Source organism: Oryctolagus cuniculus, chromosome 8, assembly GCF_051225735.1.
Source record: "Oryctolagus cuniculus isolate XC-2025 breed Fujian yellow rabbit chromosome 8, ASM5122573v1, whole genome shotgun sequence".
Classification (NCBI taxonomy): Eukaryota; Metazoa; Chordata; class Mammalia; order Lagomorpha; family Leporidae; genus Oryctolagus; species Oryctolagus cuniculus.
Window position 1 is genome coordinate 34136593 of NC_142874.1, and position 25896 is coordinate 34162488.

Below are 25896 nucleotides of genomic sequence, written 5' to 3' on the forward strand. Positions count from 1 at the left end.
TGCCTCCACTGCCCACCCTGCCTGACCAGTCCCTCCACTGCCCACCCTGCCTGTGTTTCTGAAGTCCCAGGATGCACCACATCATCCATGCATCCTTCCAACCTGTGCTGGCCTCCTCTGTGGCAGGTCACCTGTCCCTGGTATGGAGTGTCAGAGGCAGGAAGGGCTTGTGTGAGGTAACTCTTGTCTCTTGCTGAGAAGTGATGCCAGGGGTTATTTCAGATGCAGCTGGGATCCTGGTGCAGCTGCCCTACCAGAGGGAGTCCATGGCAAGTGAGCAGCAGAGCATCCCCAGGTCAGGAAGGCAGGAGTGTGCTTGTACAAACCCAGAGAATATTAAGAATAGAAATTAAGCAGAAGATTCCTTACCATTTGAGAGAAATAGTTGAATACAGATGCAACCAGAAGAAATCTGAAATATAAAGTTCTTGGGGAAAAAAAAACAAAATGTGGATACAAAGGTAATGTTGAAAATAATTCATTTTTTCTGTCAATAGAAATATACTTTCAAATCCCATCTGGATACATTACTGGTTTCTGAGTGGGAGTAACTGATTGCAAGTGATATTCCAGTAAAATCTCGACCTTGAAGAAAACTCCTTTGGGCATCTAGACTGAAAGAAGTGACATATAAAGGTGTACATTAGAGGACGCTGGGTTGGAAGTAGAGAACCTTGGACTCAAACTGTTTGCAGTGGGGTCCTGGGCTGGGATTATTCCAGATTCTTCACTCCACATGTGAAAGAATTCAAAGTGGAGACAAAAAGTGCATAGAAATGCAGGATTCATGTAAAGCACAGGAAAAGTGCACATTTAAGAGCTAAGTCAGGCCAGCTCAAGAGAGAGAGAGTGAACACACAGACAAAATAGAAAAAAGACTTCAACACTGCAGAAACCTCAACAAGGCTCAGACCACACTTTTATGCTATTGCTAAGTGTGGGAGCTGGTGTCTGGGGTAGGACTTAATTGAATTTAAAATTATTGGATTGTCATGGCATCAGGTGCTTGATGGGAACAGGAGTGCTAGCCATGGTAAATTTAAAATAATGGCATTATAATGACCTAAAGGTATCGTGGGGATGTACCCTGCAGCCGTATTCCATATTTGCAGCTAGCACTGGTTGTACATTTGCTGCGTTGAGGAACTTGTGTGGGTTTTGCGTTTCCTTTTGCTACCTGGAAGTGTGTGGGCTTAGTGGTGCATGGGAAGTGGGGGTGGATGCTGCACATAAAGGGAGTATTGAGTTGTGGGCTGGCCCAGGCTGTCCTGCAGGGGTGAGCTGCAGCTGCTGTCAACTCGCAATTCCCCTGATGGTGCCATCCCATGATGCGTTGGGCCAGAGCAGTCACGCAGTGGCTGGCACTGCTGCATGTGTTGGCTTGAGCTGCCCAGTAGTGGCTCATAGTGCCACATGAGTTGAGTCCTCCCCTCACTACTTCCCTTCCCACATCAGAACCAGGCACTCAGATATGGGTTGTGGGCATCCCATGTGCTGACCTAACTGTTGCATCCAGCTCCTGCCCCAGATAGGTTTTGATGAGGGAGTGATCATGGTAGTATTCTCTAGGGTGACTGTTTTATAATTCTTTATGTTCTACTCTGGCACGGATGCTTTCCCTGATGAGTTTTATTCAACAAACAAGCATGAAAAGCAACTAGTACTGGGTGACTGTAATTTCACATGAAAGACTCCAACATAACACATTAAATGGAACATATTAACTATAGAACTTGGCTCTAAATTATCTGTAACATAGGGCTGGATCTATATCATTAGAAAGCTAAGCGATGATGAATGAGGGTATTTGATGGAGGGCTGCTGTGCACAGAGGGGTCCTGGTGAGGATGGACGTGGCTGCTGTTGTGTTTCTTCCTGTGTTGTTCAAGCTTCCAATGGCTTGGTAATCTCCAGTTCCTCTGAGTCCAAGGACTTCACATTGCAAACTTCCAAGGAATTAGAAGGATCAGTATCCTAGATACATAAGCAAGGATCACCAAGTATAGCAGAGAGGAGACAGGAGGGCTCTACTGGGCTAGGTATTCAGATTGAGAGCTCCCCGTGGCCCTGGAAGGTGACTTTGAACCCTGACTTGTTCAGTGCTGTCCATCAGCAGAGGGAAGAGAGCCATCCTTTATGAATGAGTCCCCCTAGGCACTCACCTGGGCTGCCTTCAGGGGGCGGCCTCCTTCTGCAGTGAACTTGTATCACAGGAAAGTGGAGGTCTCTGGGTCCTAGGGGGAGAAGCCAAGGCCCAATGAGCCCTCAGAGGAGCAGGAGGTCTGAGGACAGAAGGCAGAGTGCTGCCCCTGCCTGCCCCCTGCTTATCCCACGCAATCCTTCATGGAACTGATTGTTGACTATGGAAAACTTGCCAGAGCTCTTTGGTTTTCTCTTCTCATCTGTAAAGTTGTGTCTCTCTGCCCTATAAAACTGATCTCTGTATATTTTGTTGAAAAATAATTGTGTTGTTGTATTTAAGACATTGAAGTATATTTCAGCACCACCAGAGTTATGGAAGACACTTATTTTTTTTTAAATTTAAGTTATACAAGGTGCATGCATCTTATATATACAGATTTAGGAATATAATGATAATTCCCACCTTTCCCTCCCTCCCGTCAACATACCAACCATTCTTTGTCCTCCCTCTCCCATTCCCACTGTTAATTTTTACAAAGATCTATTTTCAGTTCACTTAATGGTCATAAAGTTAACCCTACACTAAGTAAAAGAGTTCAACAAGTAATATGAAGAAAAAGACACTGTTCCTCAATGGAAGAGACAAGGGCTATAAACAACCATTATAAGCAACCAATATACTTAGTGAAAAACCAGCCCCAAATATGTTTTCCTTGATCCCAAATAACTATAATGCAGTCAATTGAAGTGAAATGGACAATTTGAGACACTTCTTTTTAAAGAGTAATGAAGCCAGCAGTATTTACGTTACTTAAATATAGAATTAGGAAACAAATGAAGGAAACATAACTGACCTGTGGTCCTAGTCCTATAATTCACTCAAAGGAACATTGCAGTGAATTGCCATCAAGTGATATGAGTGAATTTGATGGATAGAGAGAGAAACCTTAATCATATCAAAAGTAAAAAAAAAAAAAAAACTATACATACAAAACTCCCTTGATCCTCAAAAGCAAGGTGCCATGAGATGACCCCCATCCTTCCAGGGGCTGAGGGGAGCCCAGGTCTTGGGCAAATGCCAGTAGTGCTTGTATTCTGTTATCTCCCCCAGGTCATGTCAGGAGCCACTCAGTGCCCACAGAGCTGCAAAGCTCAACCAGGATCTGGGGACCTCTCTGTGCCTCATGCTCTTCCCAAGAGGCCAGAGATAGGGGAGGTCAGGGGTATCCTCCCATGTCTCACAAACTCCAGTGATTTACTGGGTCAGGCCCCACTGGCTGTGAGGTTGGGCAGGTGAGGCATTGGCTGCAGGGTGAGATGTCTGCGATCTCTGCCTTCACTCTGCACACACACCTCTAGGAATGGCCCCAGTGCTGTCATACAGTTGCTGATCCTACCAGAACCTTTGGACTCTCCTAAGGGTTACTGGAGGGCTCAGCTGAGCAGGCCTAGGAACATACACAGAATGGGGATTTGGCTTTGGCACCTTCCCAAGGTACATGCCTCTCTTGCCTTCCCAGATCCTGTACATCCACTTTTCTTCTCTTGCTGTTTTAGGCAAGATGGTCACCTTTCCAGTTTGGGGTTCCATTTCCTTGGCTTGTGTGATGTGCCATAAAGCACATGAAGCAATGGAGTCCATGTGGACTTTTCACCACTACCCCTATCTGCCTGCTCCTCACTCACATTCCCTCTCCTTCCTCTGGGTCAAGGTTTTCTATGTCCTGCATGCTCTTGGATAATTCACTTGGAGAGAACATGTGGACCTCTGGAATGAAAGCAGCAATCATTCTTTGCATGCTGCAAATGTTGCAGTGCAGGATAAGCCCTGTTTTGGGGGCACCAAAGCCACCATCACACTCCCTGGGTTCCTCTCTCCTGAGCTTGGTGGGGCCCAGCTTACCTGCTCCTGCTACAGCTCCTGCACGGGCCAGTTAGGTTGCTCAGCATGATGTCACAGTGCAGCTTGCGGGTCAGGAGTGAGGGCAGCTCATCAAGTGAGAGAGGAGGGCTGCAGAGAGGTTGCATCAGCATCCCCGGTGCAAGTGTATCCATTGCCTTGGTGACACTGTAGGACCCCAAAAGCGGTGTCCTCTTGTGACGACCCCAGAAACACAGACTCCGGACCAAACGATGCAATAGAACAGGAGGTAATTTATTTCATTTGTACAAATGGGCCCCCTACTGCTGCAAGCAGCAAGCAAGTGAGAGGAGCCCCAGCAGCTATCTTCTACAGCTTTTATAAGGCAAAACCACAGAATTAACATATTAAAGACTGGCATAAGTTCATTGGATAATTTTCAGTAGCGGGCCTTTTATGGCAGTCTGAAGTGCTAATGTCGGTGGAAAAGTACTAGGTCAAAGGGATACATTAGGGGAGGGGGTTTCTAGGAGACAGGAGTAGGTTGCTACATGCCTTGTAACTTTCTTAGTTAACCTTGAGCAAGAGGAAGGAAGGGGGGCTTATCTACAAGGCAGGTGTTCTGCATATCTCCGGTCAGTAGCTGACTGCTTTCTCTGTGAACCGGTTTACTCCCCATTTTCCAAGGCCGTCTCTGGAACAGTTTGTCTCAAGAGCCCCATTTTTTTTTTTTATGGTGGCTCTTGGCTCCTTTCATTCCCCCATTTTTTTCTTTGAACTAATTTTAATCTTAAAATTGTGTGCCCGTTAATGAGGGGTTTCAATATGGTCACTGGTGGCCAGGGCTTGATACTGTTGTGTGAGGACTAATGCCTGTACGGTGGATAGCCTATCCTTATAATGCATGGCCCGAAGGTCAGGATTAGGAGCAGGATAATGAGGGGGCCTGCTATGGTGGAGAGCAAGGTTGTCAGCCAGGGCGACCTGTAGACTCTGGCCCCCCACACCGGTAAATCTGATCCCGCCTTCTACCATCCCTGGGGCACACATAAAATTCAAGCTGACGTAGTCGGCACCTTCGGTATCGGTGTCTGCACCCTAAAGGACCAGGCTTTCCACCTGGACCCGGTGGTTTCAGAGTGAGGCTGTCTTGATCGGGTAAATCCCAGGTATCTAGCCCCAGGACCATCTGGCATACGTCTGGGTGGAGAGATGGCCACCATGTCCCTGGGATGCGAATGTCGCTGGTGGACCAGGCCACGCTACCCGAAGGGGAGATCACTTCCCAGGTGAGCTTTCGTGGGGCATGAGCGTTTGAGAGGGACAAGCTGGATAGGGTGAGACTAGGATGAGTCATAAGTAGTACAAGCAACAGGCTAATGATTACAAATATTAGGCAGTCTTTGAAAGTCTTATCTTGAGGGGGTTTTGAGTGCGCTGGAGCGTCCATCTGGCTGAGTCGTCCGCGGGGCCTTCTCCTTCCGGCAGTGCCTTCTTGACGTGGGAAGCATGAATCCAAGCGGCGATCCCGTCGACCTTCACTGCAGTGGGAGTCGTCAGTAGCACCGTGTAAGGTCCCTTCCAACGCGGCTCGAGGGTCCTGGACTGATGTCTACGGACGTACACTGAATCTCCGATCTGGAACGGGTGTGGCACTGCAGGGCACTTGGATTGATACACTGCCGCTAGAGGTTTCCACACGTATTTTTGAATCAGCTGCAGAGCTCTCAGCCGGGTCTGCAGGCAGGGGGAAGTGGCATAAGAGTCAATACTAGGCCCCAACAAGTCAGCTATTGGGGGAGGGCCCCCATACAATATTTTATACGGAGTTAACCCGAACGCGGATGGGGTGTTGCGAGCCCGGAACAGGGCCATAGGTAATAGCTCAACCCAGTCTCTAGCGCCAGTCTCCATCATTAATTTAGTTAAGGTCTCCTTAATTGTTCTATTCATGCGCTCTACCTGTCCTGAGCTCTGGGGTCTATACGCACAATGTAATTTTCAATCAATCCCCAGTACTTTAGCCACCAACTGACTTACCCGGGAGACAAAGGCCGGCCCATTATCGGATCCCAGTACCTTAGGCAAGCCAAACCGCGGAAAGATTTCTTCCAAGATTTTCTTGACCACCACCTGCGCTGTTTCCTTCTTTACCGGAAAAGCCTCTGTCCAGCCGGAGAAAGTGTCTACAAATACTAGAAGGTACTTAATTCCATATTTACCGGGACGAATCTCGGTAAAGTCCACTTCCCAGTTCGTTCCCGGGCGTGCCCCTCGCATCCTTGCTCCCTCTGGTACTTTAATATACTTTGGATTTATTTTTGCACAAGGAACGCAAGACTCTATCACTTGTTTTACTAATGAGTCCAGTCCTATTATAAAATAGGTTAGTTCTTCTCTGTCCATTAGGGCCTTTAACTTTTTATGTCCCAAGTGGGTCCATCTATGGAGGTCTTTTATAAGGTCTTTGGCTTTCTTTTTCGGCAATACTGTTTTTCCCTGGATCTCCCAGGCCTTACTCTGGTCATTGTGCACGCCTCCCAGTCTCTGGATAGCCGTCATATCTTGCTCCGAATATGACCACCCAGGGTTATTTGTGGTTTCAGATGACTGCGTTACTAGAGTGACGCTATCCAGGGCCCTTGTTTTAGCTACCTCATCCGCCATTCTATTCCCCTTGGCCACTGCGTCATCTCCCTTCTGATGACCTGGGCAGTGGATGATGCTCACTTTCTTAGGAAGGTGGAGGGCTTGTAGGAGGTCTAGGATCTCCTGCTTATTTTTAATGTCCTTGCCCCCTGAGGTTAGCAATCCTCTCCTCCGATATATTTTCCCATGTATATGCGCAGTGGCAAAGGCATAACGGCTGTCTGTATAAATATTTACTCTCCGGTTCTCAGCGGCACGAAGTGCTTGAGTGAGGGCTATAAGTCCAGCCTTCTGTGCTGAAGTCCCTGGGGGCAGAGCAGAGGCCCATATGACAGTTTCCCCATCAACCACCGCCGCCCCTGCCTTTCTCTCACCTTGGTGCAAGAAGCTGCTCCCGTCCGTATACCAGGTGACTGCGTCTGACATGGGTAGATCGGTCAGGTCTTCTCGGGTCCCATGCACTTCGGCTAACACTTGGTGGCAGTCGTGGTCAACTTGTGATTCAGACCCCGGCTCAGGAAGCAGGGTGGCCGGGTTGAGCGAGGCAGCAGTCCCATACCAGATCCGTTCAGGGTTGAGCAGCATGGCCCGGAAGTCTGCCAAGTCCTGGTGTAGGGCTTCATCAAACAGCGTAGGGGAGTTCTTAAACCCTTGGGGAAGCCTGGTCCACGTCAGTTGTCCTGAAAACCCAGTCTCCGGGTCTTTCCACTCGAAGGCAAAGAGAGGCTGACTCTGGGGACTCAGTCTTAGGCAAAAGAAGGCATCTTTCAAGTCAAGCACCGTATACCAAGTTCGGGTCGGGGCCAGGGTGCTCAACAAGTTGTATGGGTTAGGGACCGTGGGGTGAATGTCCTCAGCCCTGCGGTTTACTTCCCGTAGGTCTTGCACTGGCCTGTAATCATTAGAGCCAGGCTTTTTGACTGGTAACAAAGGGGTGTTCCAAGGTGACTGACAAGGTTTTAAAATGCCCAATTTTATCAGTCTCTGTATATGTGGTCGAATTTCACTCTTCGCCTCCGCAGCCATAGGATATTGGCGGATTGATACGGGAGTGGCCGTGGGCTTCAGGTTTACTATCACCGGGGGCTGTCTGATAGCCAGCCCTACTCCTCCCGTTTCCGCCCAAGACTGGGGAAATTTAGTAAGCCATTTAGATGTTACTTGGGACTGAACTGATAGAGGGTTTTCGTGAAGGCGGTACTCGTCTTCCAGCTGGAGGGTCAACACATGGAGGGGTTGGCCTGCAGGGCCGACTACTGTGGCTCCTTTGTCTTGGAAATGGATCTGGGCTCCAACCTTTGAGAGCAGATCCCTTCCCAGCAGGGGGTATGGGCAGTCCGGCACTAGTAGAAACGAATGCGTGACACGCCCTGTTGCCAGGTCGACTTTGCGTTCAGTAGTCCATTTGTACAATTTTCCTCCAGTGGCCCCCTGGACCCATGATGTCTTGGAACTAAGGGGGCCTCCGGCCGTTGTGAGGACCGAATGTTGGGCTCCCGTATCGACCAGGAAGGTGACTGGCCGGCCTCCCACTTTTAGAGTTACCCGGGGCTCAGGGGGAGGCGCCTGACCCTGACCTACCTATTCGTCGTCTTCCAGTGCCAGGATGGGCGTCGCTCTCCGCTGGCTCCTTGGCTGCCCCTTGTTTGGGCACTCCTTAGCCCAGTGTCCTCTTTCTTTGCAGTATGCACACTGGTCTCGGTCCAGCCATGGCCTCCGTTTGTCTCCCAGGTCCCTATCTTGTTTACCTTTTGCCTGCTTTGATCCTGTAACTGTGGTGGCTAGAATTTTAACTAAATCTTTATTCCTTCTCTTATCTCTCTGCTCTTCCCTGCGTTCTTGCTCTCTGCGTAGTCTTTCTTCTCTCTCTTCTTTTGTTTTTCTTTTATTGAAAATTTTTTCTGCCTCCTTAACTAGGTCCTGCAGCGTATACCCCTGCAACCCCTCTAGCCTCTGCAGCCTTGTGCGGATGTCCTGGGCCGATTGTCCAATGAAGGACATGATCACATCGGCCTGCCGGTCAGGGGCCTGTGGGTCAAAGGGAGTATACATTCTATATTCTTCCATTAGCCTTTCTAAAAATCCTGCCGGGGTTTCCTCACTACCCTGCACAATCGCACGTACCTTGGCCAAATTGGTGGGGCGCCTTCCTGCCCCTCGGAGCCCTGTCAGGAGAACCTGGCGGTAGAGACGGAGTCGTTCCCTACCCGCTGCCGTATTGAAATCCCAATTGGGTCGAGTCAGCGGGAACACCTCATCAATCTCATTAGGCAGCTGAGTGGGGCGGCCGTCCTCCCCCGGCACATTTCTACGGGCTTCTGTGAAGACCCGTTGCCGCTCTTCCGTGGTCAGAAGGGCCTGTAAAAGCTGCTGACAATCATCCCAAGTGGGTTGGTGGGTTAACAAAACCGACTCGATCAGTCCCGTGAGGGCCTGCGGGTCTTGCGAAAATGGGGGGTTATGGGTTTTCCAATTGTAAAGATCTGACGCGGAGAAAGGCCAATACTGAAGCTCCCCCCCCACCGAGCGTAATGGGAAAGCCTGGGATGCCGCCCAAAATTCCCCCCCCCCTTCTGCTCCCGGCGAAGACGCAGGCGGGTGCTTGGTGGCGAGGGGTCTCGTTGGGAAGTGGGTTCTGATTCCCCTGAGTCTTGGACTGTAGAATCCGGGGACGGGGCGGAGGGAGGCATCTCCCCCGGCACCGGACGGTTATATGGCGGTGGGGGGGGGTCCATGAAGAGGAGGTCCTCCTGTCCGTCCGAAAGGACCGGTGGACATGCAGATTTTAATGATTGGAGTTCTTTCAGAGGATAAAGACCTGAGGTTGGCGGGGGACCTTGTGCTGGGGTCTCTGCTGGAACTGGGGTCGAGGGAGTTAAGGGGGGGGGAAGGGTGGAGCCCAGAACTCTCATCAACTCCCTCCTTAGCTTTCTGCTGGTGGTCTTTGATGGCTCCGGGTGTGATGAAAGGCTTAACCCACAGCGGGGGCTTCCGGGTCAAGTCTTCCCACACCACAATATAGGGTACTTGTCCTGGGCGTCCCCCGTCACCCTTGCGGCAGACTTGGTCTTTAATCTGCAAAATTAAATCGAGGTTAAAAGTTCTATCTTTTGGCCACCCAACACCGAGGGTGGGCCATTCGGAGGTGCAGAGCGTCACCCACTCCTTCTTGCGGATTTCCATCGACAAACTGCGGGCGATCTCCCGAACCTCCTTCCAGTGTCCTAGAGTCAGACTTAAAGGAGTTGTTAATTGTAGTCTTCAGGTAAAGCACACCACTGATGTGCTCTATCCGCTGCTGTAAATACAGATGTTAGCATCAGGGCCACACGGCCCAGGGAGCAATTGCAGAAAGGCATGTTGGTTACATGGAAAAACCCATCCCTTAGGAGCCCTTGTCCCATACCAGTACTGGATCAGGTCCATTCCATTGATTGGTGATAGGATCCCTCTATTTCACCACTGCTCTTTTTACAGCTGTTTTTAAGCAGTTAGAATTTAACAGAGACATCAAGAGAACATAATAGATTACTTTAACTCATTGCTTTAACAGGGGATCAGATTTTGATTTTATGTCAAAGAAAATAACCAAAGATTTCTTCTTCCCATAACATTTTGCGACTTTCTCACACCTTTTGTAACTTGCTCAAACCTTTCTCTTCTCCCCCCCCCTTTTTTTCATTCCAGTATAAACCAGCCATTAAGATATGCAGATAACAAAATCCATTCTCACCTCCCCAAAGCCTATAGTTCATCCCCCTTTTCCACCGGCACTGATAGCAAAACCTCAATAACTTGTGGAGGCTGTGCACTCCGTAACTTGCCATCCCAATTCTCACTCGATTCTGAGCAGAGAGCCCATTTCTTGACCAAAGAGGCGAACTGAAGGTCTTTTCAGCCAGGAACATTACAGGTTACACATGCAACTTTAGTTTTTCTTTTAAAGAAAGGCATTGCTTTGCATACTTGCAGATCCTGCCAACTATGCCAATTTGTGACAGTAAATTACTTTTTAGCTGTCTTCTGTGCACAGACTTAGTTACTTTTAATCTGCAAGAAATACGCTGCAAGCCTTGTAGTGCACACTAAAATTATTTACAGGAAAGATGGTAAAGGAGCATAGATTAACAGAATGTTGCAATAAACATGGCTCCATTGCTTTAATGATATTATAGCAAGATGGTCCACTGATCCCTGTAGGGAGGGCCTGAGGCTGGCCCCGCTTCCAGTTTCCTGAACTCTGTTTTTTTAATGAATTACCTTTTTTTTTATCAGTTTTGGAGTGACACTTATTGGCCCAATGCCTTTCCCTTTAGCACTGGAAGCAAATCCCAGGAAGAGCCTTATTTTGATTTTTGACTTCTGGACAATTTTTGTACATGTCCCTGTTGCCCACATTTATAGCACCCTCATTTATCAGGCATAGCCCTCCTTGATGATTTTTGTAATGACATACCAAGCAGAGCGTCAGGTCCTGAATGTCCTGTTATTAATTCATTTTGTTAATTTTTCATTAAAGGGACTGTCACAGAACACCTCAATCACAGTAGCCAATTGATCATGTAATCATTACGGGCATATTTAACATTCAGCTTGACTGCGTGTTCCCCCCGAATGAAACAGCAGCAACAGAGGCTTGCTCCGGCTCCCCCCTAAAGCCTCCAAGGACAAGGGTGGCTCATTGCCAAGATTTTAGGCAAGCAGTGCGTCCCATCTCGGGTCTTGGCCAGAGAGCCGAGACATGAAGCATGCCCACCCGTTTATCAGAAAACATTCCTTTATCCTCCTCCCCGGGAACTGGCCGGGCTCCCAAGGAGCAGGAGAAGGTCATTCGGCAGCAAAGTTTCTTGGTTACCAGAGCCAAATCTAGGTACAAGCCTCTCCAGCCCAAAAATTTGTCCTTACATTTGGCCCTAGAGTTGCATTGAGAGGTAGACATAATTAACACATTATAAGAATACAATACACATTTTTCATACAAGTATACATCTAGCAATCAAACACAACAATAAAAACAGATGGGGGAGACAGTAAGAGATAAAAGACAACAAAAACAGTGACACACAGAACATAAATCACAAGCCGCGCGGCAACAGACCGAGACAAAACCGAAACTATCAGAAGGGAGCGGCAGTCTAGCCAGGCTCTCCCCTGGAAGAAAGGAAATTCCCTCTTTCCCTCCTTCCCAGACCACCACCGGAGCGCTCTCCAGGGTTGAACCAGGGGTCTCAGGACACGTCTGAAATCACAAGCCGCGCAGCAACAGACCGAGACAAAACCAAAACCAGAATTTCAGAAGGGAGCGGCCGTTTGGCCAGGCTCTCCCTTTGAAGAAGGGAAACACTCTCTTTCCCTCCTTCCCAGACCACCACTGGAGCGTCCTCCAGGGTTGGACCAGGGGCCTCACGACACGTCTGTCTTCCCCTTTGGTCCAGTCAGTACTGAGCCTGTACAGGCGCCCCAGGACGGATTCCACGTCGTCCTGGCAGACAAGGACAAACAGTACAAACCACAGTTACAATAATACACAAATAAGCAAACTTACCTCCGTCTGGCCGATGGAGTGTGGGAGTCTGGGGTCCCCCAAATCCCGGACGAGCCCCCAGATGTAGGACCCCAAAAGCGGTGTCCTCTTGTGACGACCCCAGAAACACAGACTCCGGACCAAACGATGCAATAGAACAGGAGGTAATTTATTTCATTTGTACAAATGGGCCCCCTACTGCTGCAAGCAGCAAGCAAGTGAGAGGAGCCCCAGCAGCTATCTTCTACAGCTTTTATAAGGCAAAACCACAGAATTAACATATTAAAGACTGGCATAAGTTCATTGGATAATTTTCAGTAGCGGGCCTTTTATGGCAGTCTGAAGTGCTAATGTCGGTGGAAAAGTACTAGGTCAAAGGGATACATTAGGGGAGGGGGTTTCTAGGAGACAGGAGTAGGTTGCTACATGCCTTGTAACTTTCTTAGTTAACCTTGAGCAAGAGGAAGGAAGGGGGGCTTATCTACAAGGCAGGTGTTCTGCATATCTCCGGTCAGTAGCTGACTGCTTTCTCTGTGAACCGGTTTACTCCCCATTTTCCAAGGCCGTCTCTGGAACAGTTTGTCTCAAGAGCCCCATTTTTTTTTTTTTTTATGGTGGCTCTTGGCTCCTTTCAACACCAGTCCTTCAGGATGAGAATCACCTGTGGCATGGAAAGGGAGTGAAGAGGAAGCAAGAACAGGAGCTTAGGAGGAGAAAGAAAGTGAGTCAAGAGGAATTCAGTTCCCTGCAAATCTTCACTTCCTTCTGTTTGCACATTGCCATGTTGCCCTCTGAGCGCAGTGGCTGTGATGGGGAGGTCTTGGGAGTGAGAGGGAGGGGAAAGTTGGACTTGAGGTGCAGGCTCAGGATGTCATTTTTGAATAGTATCTTGAGTCTAGTCTCAATGGATAATAGATCTGCACTTGAATCTCCCCCACTGAGGAAAAGGCTTTGGCCATGTTAAATATGCACGAACATATTTTCATATATAAAAAGGATGACAAAAATAAACAACATTTCTGTGTCTGACAAAGAAAGGCAACCTTGACAAGAGATGTATCCTCCTCACCTGGCTGTTCACTTTGAATCTCTTCCACCAGGTCCTCAGGGACAACTAGGAGAACACAGGGTAACTGTCAGTGAATTGGTCTTGTGGAAGAGTTAGGCAGGGAGTCTTTTTTGCTGTGGACATGGGACTAGGTTGTGTGGAGGTGGTCAGTGAACAGTCACAGACTCAGGCACTGCTGGGCCATCCTCCTCCATGTAGTCAAGTGTCGGGGAACGGGACAGCCTGGCCAGCTGTGCCCCTCCCGACATGTACAAGCACAAGAAGTTTAGTGCTGGGCTTTTTCCACCCTGCCCGTTGCTAATTGCAAGATCCTGTTTTGACTTTAAGCATCCTGTTATTGCATGTTTCCCACACTTAGTTGGTAACATGTTTTCCGTGAATGATATATATAAATAGGTGGACGGTGGGCGGGGGGAGTGAATGAACGCTGGTAAAAGATGGAGGAATGAATGAACGCTGGTAAAAGACAGAGGAATGAATGAACGCTGGTAAAAGACGGAGGAATGAATGAACGCTGGTAAAAGACGGAGGAGTGAATGAACGCTGGTAAAAGGCGGAGTAATGAATGAACGCCGGTAACAGGCGGAGTTATGAATGAACGCCGGAAACAGGCGGGAGTTATGAATGAACGCCGGTAACAGGCGGGAGCTATGAATGAATGCGAGTAGTAAGCAGGAGTGGTGAATGAAGGAGTTGTGAATGAATGAGTTGTGAATGAATGCCGGTAACAGGGCGGGCGTTCGCGACATGTAACGCGAGTCTGCTGAAAAATAAAGTGGAAGCTGAAAAGCCGATAAACGCGTCTGGTGTCTCCGAGGTCTCGCCGGCGTTAACCTATCCGGAAGGTGTACGCCTGCAGTCAAGAAGCCCCAGGAGAGGATCAAGGAAGTGGTGAGAAACGGATTCTTGGCCTTCTTGCTACAGACAACCAAACAATATAAAAGAACCAGTGTAGAAGTTGGTGAATGCTCTGCACTGTGTGACACAATGAGGGCATCTGTCCCTGCTGCTGCCCATGCTGCAGGCAGGGAAAGCCCTGCTTTTCTCCTGACCTGTCCCAAGATCATTTGGCTTGTGTGGATCTACATAAACTGCTACCACGTTTACCATCAATTCCATTGGGCATTTAGTTGTTACAGTGTGTATGATATGTAACATTGACTGTTCCATAATTTGTTAATAGAACTCAGGGACATTAATTACAATGACATACCATGTGCCCATTGTCACCATATGCACCAACAGTTTGCATTGCACCCAACACAAATTCTGAATTACAACACAAACTTCCCTCTCCTTCCATCCTGGGGTAGTCTCTACTTCCCCTTCCTTTGAATTTGTCTGTTGTAAATACTGTATTGTAAATGACTGCTGTATTTCAGTAAGCATGTTTTACTGTGTCCATCTGTGTTGTATTCTGAATAAAAATTCAACTCATGCTTGTGTTTTCATAGTGTTCCTTGTATTTGTATATGACATGTACACTATCCATTCATGGAGTGATAGTGAGGAAAGCCAGGAAGCCCCTTCATGGTTGCCAGGGCCTGAGGTTGAAGCAAGTGGAACTGGACTGGTGGAGGAATTTGTTTTCCTTTGGGTGACAATGTGCTTCTTAAAGTTTTGGTGATGTCTGCACACCTGGGTGGATATAAAAAACTACTGTCATTGCATGGGGAAACAGGTGACTTTAGCAGAAACTCATTTCTATGTCCATAAAATAAAAAGTTATCAATGCTGCAAGTTTCACTTGGACATAAAACGATTGTGAATGTCATCACTATCAACCTCACAAGGACAGCTGAACAAACTGGAAGTGACCACCGTACAGTTTCAACCTCCAGAAGGCAAATGCTGAGAACCGCAGCTGAAATCAGCTAAAGCAGAAGACAGTGGAACCTGTCACTGGTAGGAATATTCAAATGGGAATTTGGATGGATTGCCAAGACTGAGTTTACATTAGCTTCAGAGCAAAAAACCGTGACATTCCAGTCTAAGATGGGCCACTGTATTTTCATAAGGTTAGTGTCCATGGTGAAGAGTAGAGGAAAATCTCCTGGGTCCAGGGTAGAGGGAAAATATCCATTTGTAAATACTGGGCAGGGAGTGGGGATGGGGAGAAGTAGCCAGGTTGACACTCCCAGGGTGATCCTTATCACCAAGTCACGGCCCTCGTGGGAAACTGCCAGAGCCTTGCATGACCTGGATGAGGCTGTGGACAACTCCAGTCCCATCTGGCTTTGCTGTCTTAGGAGAAAGAGTACACAAAGTGATAGCTCTAAAGGTGAGCGTCCAGGGACTCAGGTGGACAGAAACTGAATTGAATCACAAGATTCTAGAATGCCTTCATTCCCCAACCTTGTACCACAGAATGATGGGGTTTCAGTGTAATAATAGAAAACACAGCTGAGAGAGCAGTGAGGAGGCTCTGTGTGGGAAGTGGTGAGGAAAACTCTGAGATCCTGGGGACAGTGATTCAGCAAGTACAGGAACTTGGAGCTTCAGGCACTGTAGGTGCAGCAAACATTAAAGACAATCTCCCAGCAAGATGTGCATAAAGTCCCACACCAAGGGGCAGGCATTTAGCTCTGCAGCTAAGTCTCTGGTTAAGATACCCAAGCCACATCAGAGCCTCTGGGTTCCAGCCCCTGATTCTATCTCCTACCCATTTCCTACTAATATGGACTCTTGGAAGCGGCAGAGATGGCTCAACTGGTTGGGTCCCTGACGCCAGTGTGGGAAACCTGGATTGAAGGATGTTTTGAAAATTCACAAATATTGAAATCTAAGCAACACACTCCACAAATAAATGAGTCAGAGAAGGAACCTCAGTGGCGATTTCACAGCCAAACAGTTATACAGCAGGGACACATCAGCTTCTGGGCTTGCTGGTGGTAATGAGCAAGGAGATTCACTGACTGCATTTTCTCAGCAGTCACTGTCACTGTGTGTTGTATCTGACTCAGTGCACTGCTCTGAGGTCTGGTTCCCTGAGGAGCCCAAGAGCTCAGTCCCTTCCTCCCTTGCTGTCTCCCTCACCTGCCTTTTGCTGTCATGTGGGTCTCTGTGTGCAGCTGGGGGCCACCTGCCTGTGCTCCCCTCTTCCTCTCATAACCTGGTGCTTTCCCTGGACCCCTCCTGGTCTTTCTGAGGGTCACCGCTATGTAGGGGCTATGACAACATTTCCTTGCAAAGCTTTTGTAGGGGCAGTTTATAAATATGAGGGGTCTTCAAACGGATCATGGAAATGCATATTATAAACAACCATGTATAGATTCCACATTTTTTCCACTGAAATAAGCTTGTTTTTACTTTTTTTTTCTAGAAATGTTTTGAAGTACTTTCACCAAGTTTCCCATTTTATTGCAAGCTATGTGCATGCTATTATTAGGGAATTGCCTATGCTATAATTTCTGAGCAACCCATGGTTCCCTTTTAATTTTCATCATCATTAAAACAAGCATGGCCATCCTCAGGTGGTTTCAGTCAGACATCCGTGGGCAGAGAGCCTGCTCTCTTATCTCCTAGGTTCTTAGCAGGCTCCTCGTCTACAGCCGGGAAGCAAAGGAACAACCAGCGCTGATGCCCAGGGCACGCACACCCACACGTTACTGAGTATCTGTGGCCGTGAGGACCTTCACGGGACCTGCCACAGATGGATGCCAGAGCGCGATGCGGGTCGGTTTTTAGACCAGGAACCACGGGTGTTAGGGCAGCAGAAGGCGGGGAATCGAGGAGTGCAGCGATGGAAGCATTGGCTGGAGCTGGGACTCCTCCCAGAGTCCTCGGGTTCTGGCTCTGCGCGGGCAAAAACTGGGTCTAGGGAAGGGGAGTGCATGTTTTGCCATCACATGGAAACAGAAAGGACAAAAGGTCCCCTGGCTTTGACCGTCCCAGGCTCAGCATTGCCCGGCATTTAAGGGAGAACCGCGGGCTCCTGTGCAGGGGAAAAGCAGCACACTGTCCTTGCAATGCCCCCCTCTCTACCCACCTGGCACATGGTCAAAGAGCTGATTCAGGCCCGGAGGGCCCCAGTTCTGCTTGAGTGCGCCAATAAATTCATGGCTAAAGGGACCGACGGTGACACCTGCATCCCATGTGAGCACTGGATCAGGGCCCTGCTGCTCCACTTCTGATCCAGCTCCCTGCTAATGCACCTGGGAAAGCTCAAAAGATGGCACACGCACTTGGACCCCTGCACCCACGTGGGAGACATGAAAGAAGCTCCTGGCTCCAGCCAGAGTTGTGGCCATTTGGGGAATGAGCAAGTAGATGGAAGGTCTCAGTCCCAGGGTCTCTCGCTCTCACTCGCTTGCTTTCTCTCTCAACTCTGCATTTCAAATAAATCTTTAAAAGAAAAATTTGTGGCAATAACCAAGGATTTTCTTTGCTGGGTGGGACACGTAAGACTTTTTATTGCTGTGGAAATTTCTTAAAGTTTTTCTTTTAATAAAGCTCAAGAGTTGCTACAAATGGAATTTTGTGTGACCCTGCTGAGCTGCCTGGAGCCCCTGCATGACCTCAGTCAGCACACCCTGCCTCTGTCTGCCTCACGTCGCCCAATGTGTCAACTCATGTGAGACTTGTGTCTTTCAGTATTTGAAATTATATATTAATATTTATTAGAAAGGCAGAGATGGAGGAGCTTCAGTGACCCCAGAACCAGAGAGTCGCTCAGAGGAGTGCGGATGGGCCTAGGTCAGTCGTGGTCTGGGTCTGTACCACTGACCTTGGCGCTGCTGTCGGGCGTCCGCTGGCGGATGCTTCTATTTTTTCCCCTCCAGAGCTCGGGATTTGGAGACAGCTGAGCCCCGATCACAACGCCCCGGGAGCAGTTCCAGGAGCCCAGCAGTGGCCGCAGGATCGCGCTGTCCATGCCAGAGATTGAGCACCGCACCTGTTCGCAGGAGATTAGACTCGTGCTGCGGCTGCAGATCCCACCTCCTGGCTCCCGGGTTGTGTGGGGACCCTAAGAGCCGGGTGCCCTGAAAGGGAGAGGCCATCCCACACCTGGACTCCGACCCTCCTGGGACACCGGCATTTTCGAGTCCTGCCCCGGGGGAGGCAGCGGCTAGGCTCCGTGTTAGGGAGGCCGGTGCCATTAATGGGGGTTTCCGCGCGTTTCCGAGTCTGCGCCCGTGGTTGCGCATGGCTGGATCCGACCTGGAAGCGCGTGCCGCAGCCGCGCAGTCCCGTGCATGGAGTTGGCCTCCACTGCCCCTGAGTCCCGCTCCGTGAGCCCCATGGTTGGGGCAGGGGGCCGCGACGTGGACACACGGGTGTTGTCGGCCACCTGCAAGCGGGTTGCGGAGCCTCACCCGGTGCCCCTCCCAAAGTTCACACGTGGCCTGGCCAAGTGGTGCGGGGTCCCAGGAGTGGACGGATGCCCTCTGCCCACCTGAGAGAGGGGCCGCGAGACACGCAAAACCTTGATGAGGAGACAGAGGGTTAACCCAGTGTCCCGCGGCGCCACCGCTCTGCTGAGATCTCTGCAGGCGCAGCAGGTGCATGGACCTGGAGCCGAATGCACGCGGGGCAGCTGGCGTGGGGTGCGTGTGTGCACGCGCATGCGCAGATAATAATGAAAATAATAATTATGTGATAATGAAAATCCAGATGCACAGTTACGTTGTAAGCGAGTTATTCCAGTGTCTATGAATACTGCGGGATGCAGAGGTTCCAGACATGGATCTGCGCTGGGTGCACAGGTAAGCGCAGTCGGCATCCTTGTTGGTCTCTGTTACTGCTGTTGAATCCGCTGTGACGGAAATGCGGACACCTGCTCGCCCCACGAAGGCACCACATTACGGCCCACGACGGCGCAGGGATTCTGGCCGCAGGAACTTACGGATCGGCGGGAGCCTGGGCAGCTGGGGTGTGTGCAGAAGCGGCCAGGGCGCGACTGCTGTGGCGAGCGAGGGGGCAAGGCTGTGCCTGGTGCTTCCGAGGCCACTTCGGCTGCCCCGGGGGACTGCCGCCCTTCCCACGTGGCCAGGTAGCATAGGTGGAAAGGAGCCAGCAGGACTCGAGTAAGTCCGGGCGCTGCACCCCGGCCAATCTGCGATCCAGAGGCCGGGCGACTTCCACACTGGGTGCAGGGCGCCACCTGGCGGCCGCTTTTATATCCCCCAGGAGCGACCCGGAGGCCGGGCCTGAAGGTGCCAGAAGGGGCAGGACAGGGCTGGGGGCGGCTGGGGCTGGGTACCTGTTGGAGGGTTAGAGCTGACACTCATTTGTTGGGTGCAGGATAGGGTGTCGGGTGGGTGATGGAGTCCTGAGGTTCAAAGTAAAGGAACCCTGAGTGTCCTGACGGTGACCAATCAGGAATTTTTGTCTTTGTTCTCTGTGTTTGTCTCCCTCTCCCTTCCAGGATCACAAGTGTGAAATGACCAATTTGTCCTCTGCCTGAGCTGGGGCATGCCCTTCTCCAGAATTACAGAGAAGCTCAGAAGTCACTCAGCTCGGGGCTGAGCTCAGTGTGGACACCCCGTGTCTGTGCATCAAGCATCACCTCTCTCCCCAAAAAACCCACCCTCCACCCGGGCCAGGACCCTCCCCTCCCCACCCTTGCCTGCCTGCCCTTCCTCCCCTTCATCACCAGTGCCCCCCTCACATGGGGTCAGTGCTGGTCTCCAGTATCTTACACCTTATCTACAACCCCCACCCCACAGAGCAACCCCAGGAGCCCTTAGGCTGATACCTGTGCTTGCTTCCCTCTAGTGAGGGGCAGAAGCACAGGTGAGCAGCTTTGTGTTGTTTGAATGCCCCCAGGGTCCCTGTGGGTCTGTGCACAAATATCTGGGTGGTTGATGAGGAACAGAAAGGATCTCCTAACCCACCCACCCCCAGCACACCCTCCCTCTTTGCACTCCACCCCCAGCGCTGCATCTGATTGATGGTTGGTTCTCAGCACCTCCTCCACTCCACCCAGCTCAGCCCCGCCAGGGGAGTCCCCACCACCTCTGTCCTTGCACAGGGTTATCCTGTGTCAGATGCTGGCCCTGAGAACCTGGGTCCTTATGGAACCCTTGACAGTCACTCGGCCAAAGGACAAATTCTAACTTCCCCTCTGTGCCATCTTTCCCACTGTGGCTCATCCTCCAGAGCCACGGAAGACAGAGCCTGCAGGTAATGCCCACTGCCCTCCCCCATCCCTCCTCATGTTCCATCAAGTTCAAGACCTTCAATGATCATGACATTGTGTCCCACACTGCATTTCACCGTCGCTGACCTGGCTTGAGCATCACCAAAGGATTCCTGGTTCCTGGCTGTCTTTTAATAGCCTTCGTTCTTTGATTGGTTGGTGCCCTTGCTCACTGTCCAATCAGAGTTTGTCTCCCAGGAGTCCCTGCCCCACTACTAGGGCTATAAAAGGGGCTCTGCTCTCTCCGCCATTTTCTCCTCGATTTCCCGCTTTCTGCCCTTCTGCCTGGGGTTGTGTGGTTACCTGACGGGCGTCCAGGGCTCCAGCCCCGATCCCCGGACTAGACGGCGAGTGGCAGCGGGGGATGCAGGCAGGAAGGGTGGGACCACGGGTCGTGTGTCAGGTGAGGGTGCCGGTTGGGCCCGGGCCCGAGAACTTTCCCGTGTCTGCTTGGTGTCATCCTCGCTGGCTCTTCAGGACTGGCGAGTCCTGGTGTCCGCAGCCGGAGCGGCGCCATCGAGGCCCTGACCCCGTCCCAGAGCGGGCAGCTGGGAAGGGAGAGCGAGGACTCCAGGCATGCGAGCATCATGCAAGCGTCTGCGTGGCTCCTCTTGGAACAGCCCGGGCCGGGCAGGGCTCCTGCAGAGATGCCGCCTGGCAGCCTCAGCCTCTGAGAAGGGAGGTGGAGTGGCCGCGCGGCCCCTCGTGGCCCTGGGGTCTGGGCGGTCCCTTCAGGGTGTGCACACTGAAGGTGCCTGGTGTGGTCAGGTGGATCCCAGAGGAAGAGCCTACTTGGTGGTGGTGGGGCATCCCCTGCTGGGTCTCGTTCTTCTGTTGAGTGGGGTTAGGATGCCCACCGTCCAGGGCTTTCCTTGGGGTGTGTCTGGTGTTATTCCCAGGCTTTAGGGTTGTGCTTCCTACTAGTTTTCAATTCAGGATAACAAATCCGAGCTGCCCTCCCCTCTTTGGAGGTCAAATTCTAAGACCCCCAAGCGATCCCTGAAAACACAGATTATATCGACCCCTATGTATTCTATGTGTTTTTAAATATACATCCCGCATGGAAGATTCCTAAGTTACCCCCAATACAGGTCCGGTATTTCGGCAGGAGGTTATGATGCTGGTTCAGATGTCCGTGTCCCATGTTGGAGTACCTGAGCATGAGACCTGACTCTGGCTTCTGACTCTGCCCACTAATGCATATCTTGGGAAACAGCAGTAGTTGGGTGGCTGCCACCCACGTGGAATTTTTGGCACCACACATGTTGGTAGTGAACCAGCAGATAACAATGTGGCCCTGTTTCTCAAAATTAAATAAATATGGCACATTAGAGATTTAAAAAGCAATTTCTTCATAAATATTGGTGACTTATTAAAATTCGTCAAGATATAGAGGAAGAAAATAGATGTTACTTTTAATTGCAGTTACACTAATTTCTTGGTTCCTAAAACCAATGGATTATTTCTATCCTTTATAAATTAAACAAGCCGGTTGGCACCGTGGCTCACTTGGCTAATCCTCTGCCTGTGGCTCCGGCACCCCCGGTTCTAGTCCCAGTTGGGGCTCCAGATTCTGTCCCGGTTGCTGCTCTTCCAGTCTGGCTCTCTGCCATGGCCTGGGAGGGCAGTGGAGGATGGCCCAAGTGCTTGGGCCCTGCACCTGCATGGGAGACCAGGAGGAAGCACCTGGCTCCTGGCTTCAGATCACTGCAGTGCTGGCCATAGTGACCATTTCAGGGGTGAAACAACGGAAGGAAGACCTTTGCCTCTCTCTCCACTAACTCTGCCTGTCAAAATAAATTAATTAATTAAACAAGCCGTATTATATTTCTGAGCATGAGTTAGTGGTTTTTGAATACTTCTTCAGTGAATAAGGAGACTTAAGTTTGTTTTTACATTTGTAACCTAATGTGTCTTTAAACTGTTTAAAATGTGTGTGTCCTAAAATGATTTGAGGATTGAGTGATAGTAGGGAAGAAGGTGATGGAGAATGGGTTATTTCTTCATGTGCATCAAAAGGGATATTATTAATATGATATGTAAGTTTTCCTTGTTGTGTTGTGATTAGTAGGTAGACAGAGTTCAGTGCTAATTCACCGGTTAGTCTCTGTTAGGATGGTAGTAAGTTTGGACCATGAGAATGATGACAGTGTGAACAGTCACCTGATTAAATTAATGATTGGCCCTGAAGCTGAGTTAGTTAGGTCTGCTAGGGTTCATTTTCACATTTTTCTTATTTATCATGGTTTGTAATGAATTTTTTGATGTGAGCTTTGGTTTTGAGGCTGGAATAGGGAGTTCAGGGCACAGGAGGAATGGTCTTTTTCAGTCAGGGCACAACTGTTGGCTTGCTCCAATTCTGGCTTTCTGTCATGGTTTTGGGTGCCTCAGCCGATTTTTATTTCTTGAGTGGAAATTTCCAATTTTTTTTTCTGGGTCTCAGTTTGTTTTGCCTTCTTCCTTCCCGAATTTTGTATTCTGATGCAATACAAACAAGAGTTTAGAAAGAGTAGCCATTATGAAATAAAAAACACAACAACTTGGCATTTCATGCTTAGAAATCTACAGGCAACACGACCAACATGAGTTTTTGTGTTTTGGAAAATGAAATGGAACCCTTCTACTGAGGGAACAGATATTAATTCCCTGCAGATTGAGTGTGAGTGCGATTTTCAGGTTAATTCAATCAGAATTCCACAGCCAGTCAGCTGGGAGGTGTGGATGAATCAGGAAACAGCCGGTTTCCTTGTGACTAAATCAAGCCCAATATCACTAAGGACTTTTAAATTTCCTTTTTTTCACATTTTTCTTATTTATCATGGTTTGTAATGAATTTCCTGATGTGAGCTTTGGTTTTGAGGCTGGAATGTGGAGTTCAGGGCACCGGAGGAATGGTCTTTTTCAATCAGGGCACAGCTGTTGGCTTGCTCCAATTCTGGCTTTCTGTCATGGTTTTGGGTGCCTCAGCCGATTTTTGTTTCTTGAGAGGCAATTTCCTAAATGTTTTCTGGGTCTGAGTTTGTTTTGCCTTCTTCCTTCCCAAATTTTGTATTCTGATGCAATACAAACAAGAGCTTAGACAGAGTAGTTATTATGAAATAAAAAACACAACAAATTCACATTTCATGCTCAGAAATCTACAGGCAAGCGGCAAGATGGCGGAATAGGAAGGGAGCACACTGATAGTGCGGGGAGAGACAGTTTAATAAAAGTGGAGATACTGCAGGTTCCAAGAACAGTAGGGGAAGAAACAGCAGAGGAAACTCTTCCAGAACTAGTGATTCACAGTGGACCTGCGTGGAGAGTGTCAGGGGCCAAGTTCGGGACACCAGCAGCAGACTCAACACACCAGCGCTGGAACGCGAGGTGAGCCAAACCTCAATAGCCCGAGACTCCAGCAGGCAAGCGGAAAGATTAGACTAGAGGGAACGACCCCAGGGGGAAAAGTTCACCAGGCTAACTAGCAGAGAGAGAGAGAAAAAGAGTGACTGATATGGACACGGGTTTCTCTCTCTCCGCTCACCTCTCAAAGGCGAGCAAGACAAAGAGCAGGCGCCATCTTGGACATACGTCATAAGCAGAGTGACCTCAGGTCTGCACCGGCCCTGAGCCTAGCAGAAAAACCTGACTCTGGGGCGTGGGGTGGTGTGAATTAACAGGAGATTAGGACCTAGTGAATTTGTGGTGCTACTGAACTGAGACTGTGAAAAAAGAGACGGTGGGGGAGAGAACTCATGGAATTCACGTGAGTACTCTCCAGAGATGCTACAATTCCGTAACTTTGGCAACCTAGTGGGAGACTGAAGGAGAATTTGAGCCCACACTGAGTGCAGAACAGATTCCCTGTGTGGTCCTTGGGAAAGAGCTTCTGATCTCTGGCTCCTGTGGGTATATCATTTGCCTCCTAACTACCTCCAACTTCATTCAACTGTGCGGAATTACTTCCCTTTTGAATCAAAAAAAGAGAGAGAGAGAGATTTACCATGCCTAACCTGGGAGTGTCACCATTGGCACACCAAACAGAGCTCTCAGGCCACACCCATCTCAAACCTCTAAGGCTCCATCAAAAACAGACAGTCCACTTAATCTAGAGTCATAGTATAACAAGAAAAAGCACCACAGTGAAGAAACCAAATATCTCCAATATGCCAAACAACAAATGTAAAAACCCAGGTAATAAGAACAAGAAAGTCAATATGATGCCCCCAAATGAAAAAGATACCCCAATTCAAGATTATGAAGATAATGAGACAGAAGAAATTCAAGAAGCAGATCTCAAAAAATTGATAAGAACATTAAGAAGTTCTCAAAAACAAATTCTTGAACTACAGAAATCCTTAATGGACAAGATAGAAAATCTCTCATGAAAATGAAATATTAAGGAGGAATCAAAATGAAATGAAACAACTAGTAGAACAGGAAACTGGTTAAGGTTAGGGTTAGGGCTAGGGCTAGAGTTAGGCTTAGGGCTAGGGCTACTTCTATGTCTAGGTCTAGTACAAGTGATAGGGTTAGGGTTAACGAAGGGCTAGTGTTAGGTTTAGAGTTCGGGTTGGGGTTGGGTAGGGTTAGGGTTGGGGTTGAGTTTGGGGTTGGTGTTGGGGTAGGTAAGGGTTGGGGTTGGTGTTGGGGTAGGTAAGGGTTGGGGTTGGGGTTGGGGTTAGTGTTAGGGTTGGTGTTAGGGATGGGGTTGGGGTTAGGGTTAGGTTTAGGGCTGGGGTTAGGGCTAGGGCTAGGGTTAGTGTTTGGGTTGGGGTTAGGGTTAGGGCTAGGTCTAGGGCTAGTGTTAGGGTTAGGTTTAGGGTTACGTTTAGGGCTAGGGTTACGGTTAAGGTTGGGGTTCGCATTGGGGTAGGGTTAGCATTGGGGTTGGTGTTTGGGTTGGGTTTAGGGTTGGGGTAGGGTTAGGGTTAGGGCTTGGGCTAGGGCTAGGGCTAGGGCTGGGTTAGGGCTAGGCCTAGGGCTAGGGTTAGGGTTAGGGTTAGGGCTAGGGTTAGCGCTAGGGCTAGGGTTAGGGTTCGTGTTAGGGTTTAGGGCTAGGGCTAGGGATATTGATAGGGTTAGCGCTAGGGCTAGGTCTAGGGTTAGGGTTAGGGATAGTGCTAGGACTAGGGCTAGGGTTAGGGTTAGGGTTACTGTTAGGGTTGGGGTTCGGGTTGGTTTTGGGGTTGCAGTTGGGGTTTGGGTTGGCATTAGGGTTAGGGTTAGGGCTAAAGTTAGGGTTAGGGTTAGGGTTAGAGTTTTGGCCAGGATAGGGTTAGGGTTATGGCTAGGATTAAGTTAGGGTTAGGGCTAGGGTTAGTTTTTGGGTTAGGGTTATGGTTAGGGTTAGGGTTAGGACTAGGGCTTGGGCTAGGGCTAGGGTTAGGGTCAGGGTTAGCATTAGGGCTAGGGCTAGGTTTAGGGTTAGGGTTCAAGTTAGGGCTAGGGTTAGGGTTAATTTTCAGGTTAGGGTTATTGTTAGTGTTAGGGTTAGGGCTAGGCCTAGGATTTGGTTTAGGCCTGGGGCT

General features: G+C 49.5%; 1 protein-coding gene across 1 annotated transcript; it reads right to left on the reverse strand.

The window, feature by feature from the left end:
• Positions 1 to 5746: 5746 nt before the first annotated feature.
• On the reverse strand, positions 5747 to 9361 carry LOC138843368 (uncharacterized; the record flags this gene model as incomplete). Its single annotated transcript, XM_089302873.1, is given in 2 exon segments — positions 5747 to 6198; positions 7027 to 9361. Coding segments are annotated over 2 exon segments (2529 nt in total), but the record flags the coding sequence as incomplete, so codon positions are not given.
• Positions 9362 to 25896: the final 16535 nt, after the last annotated feature.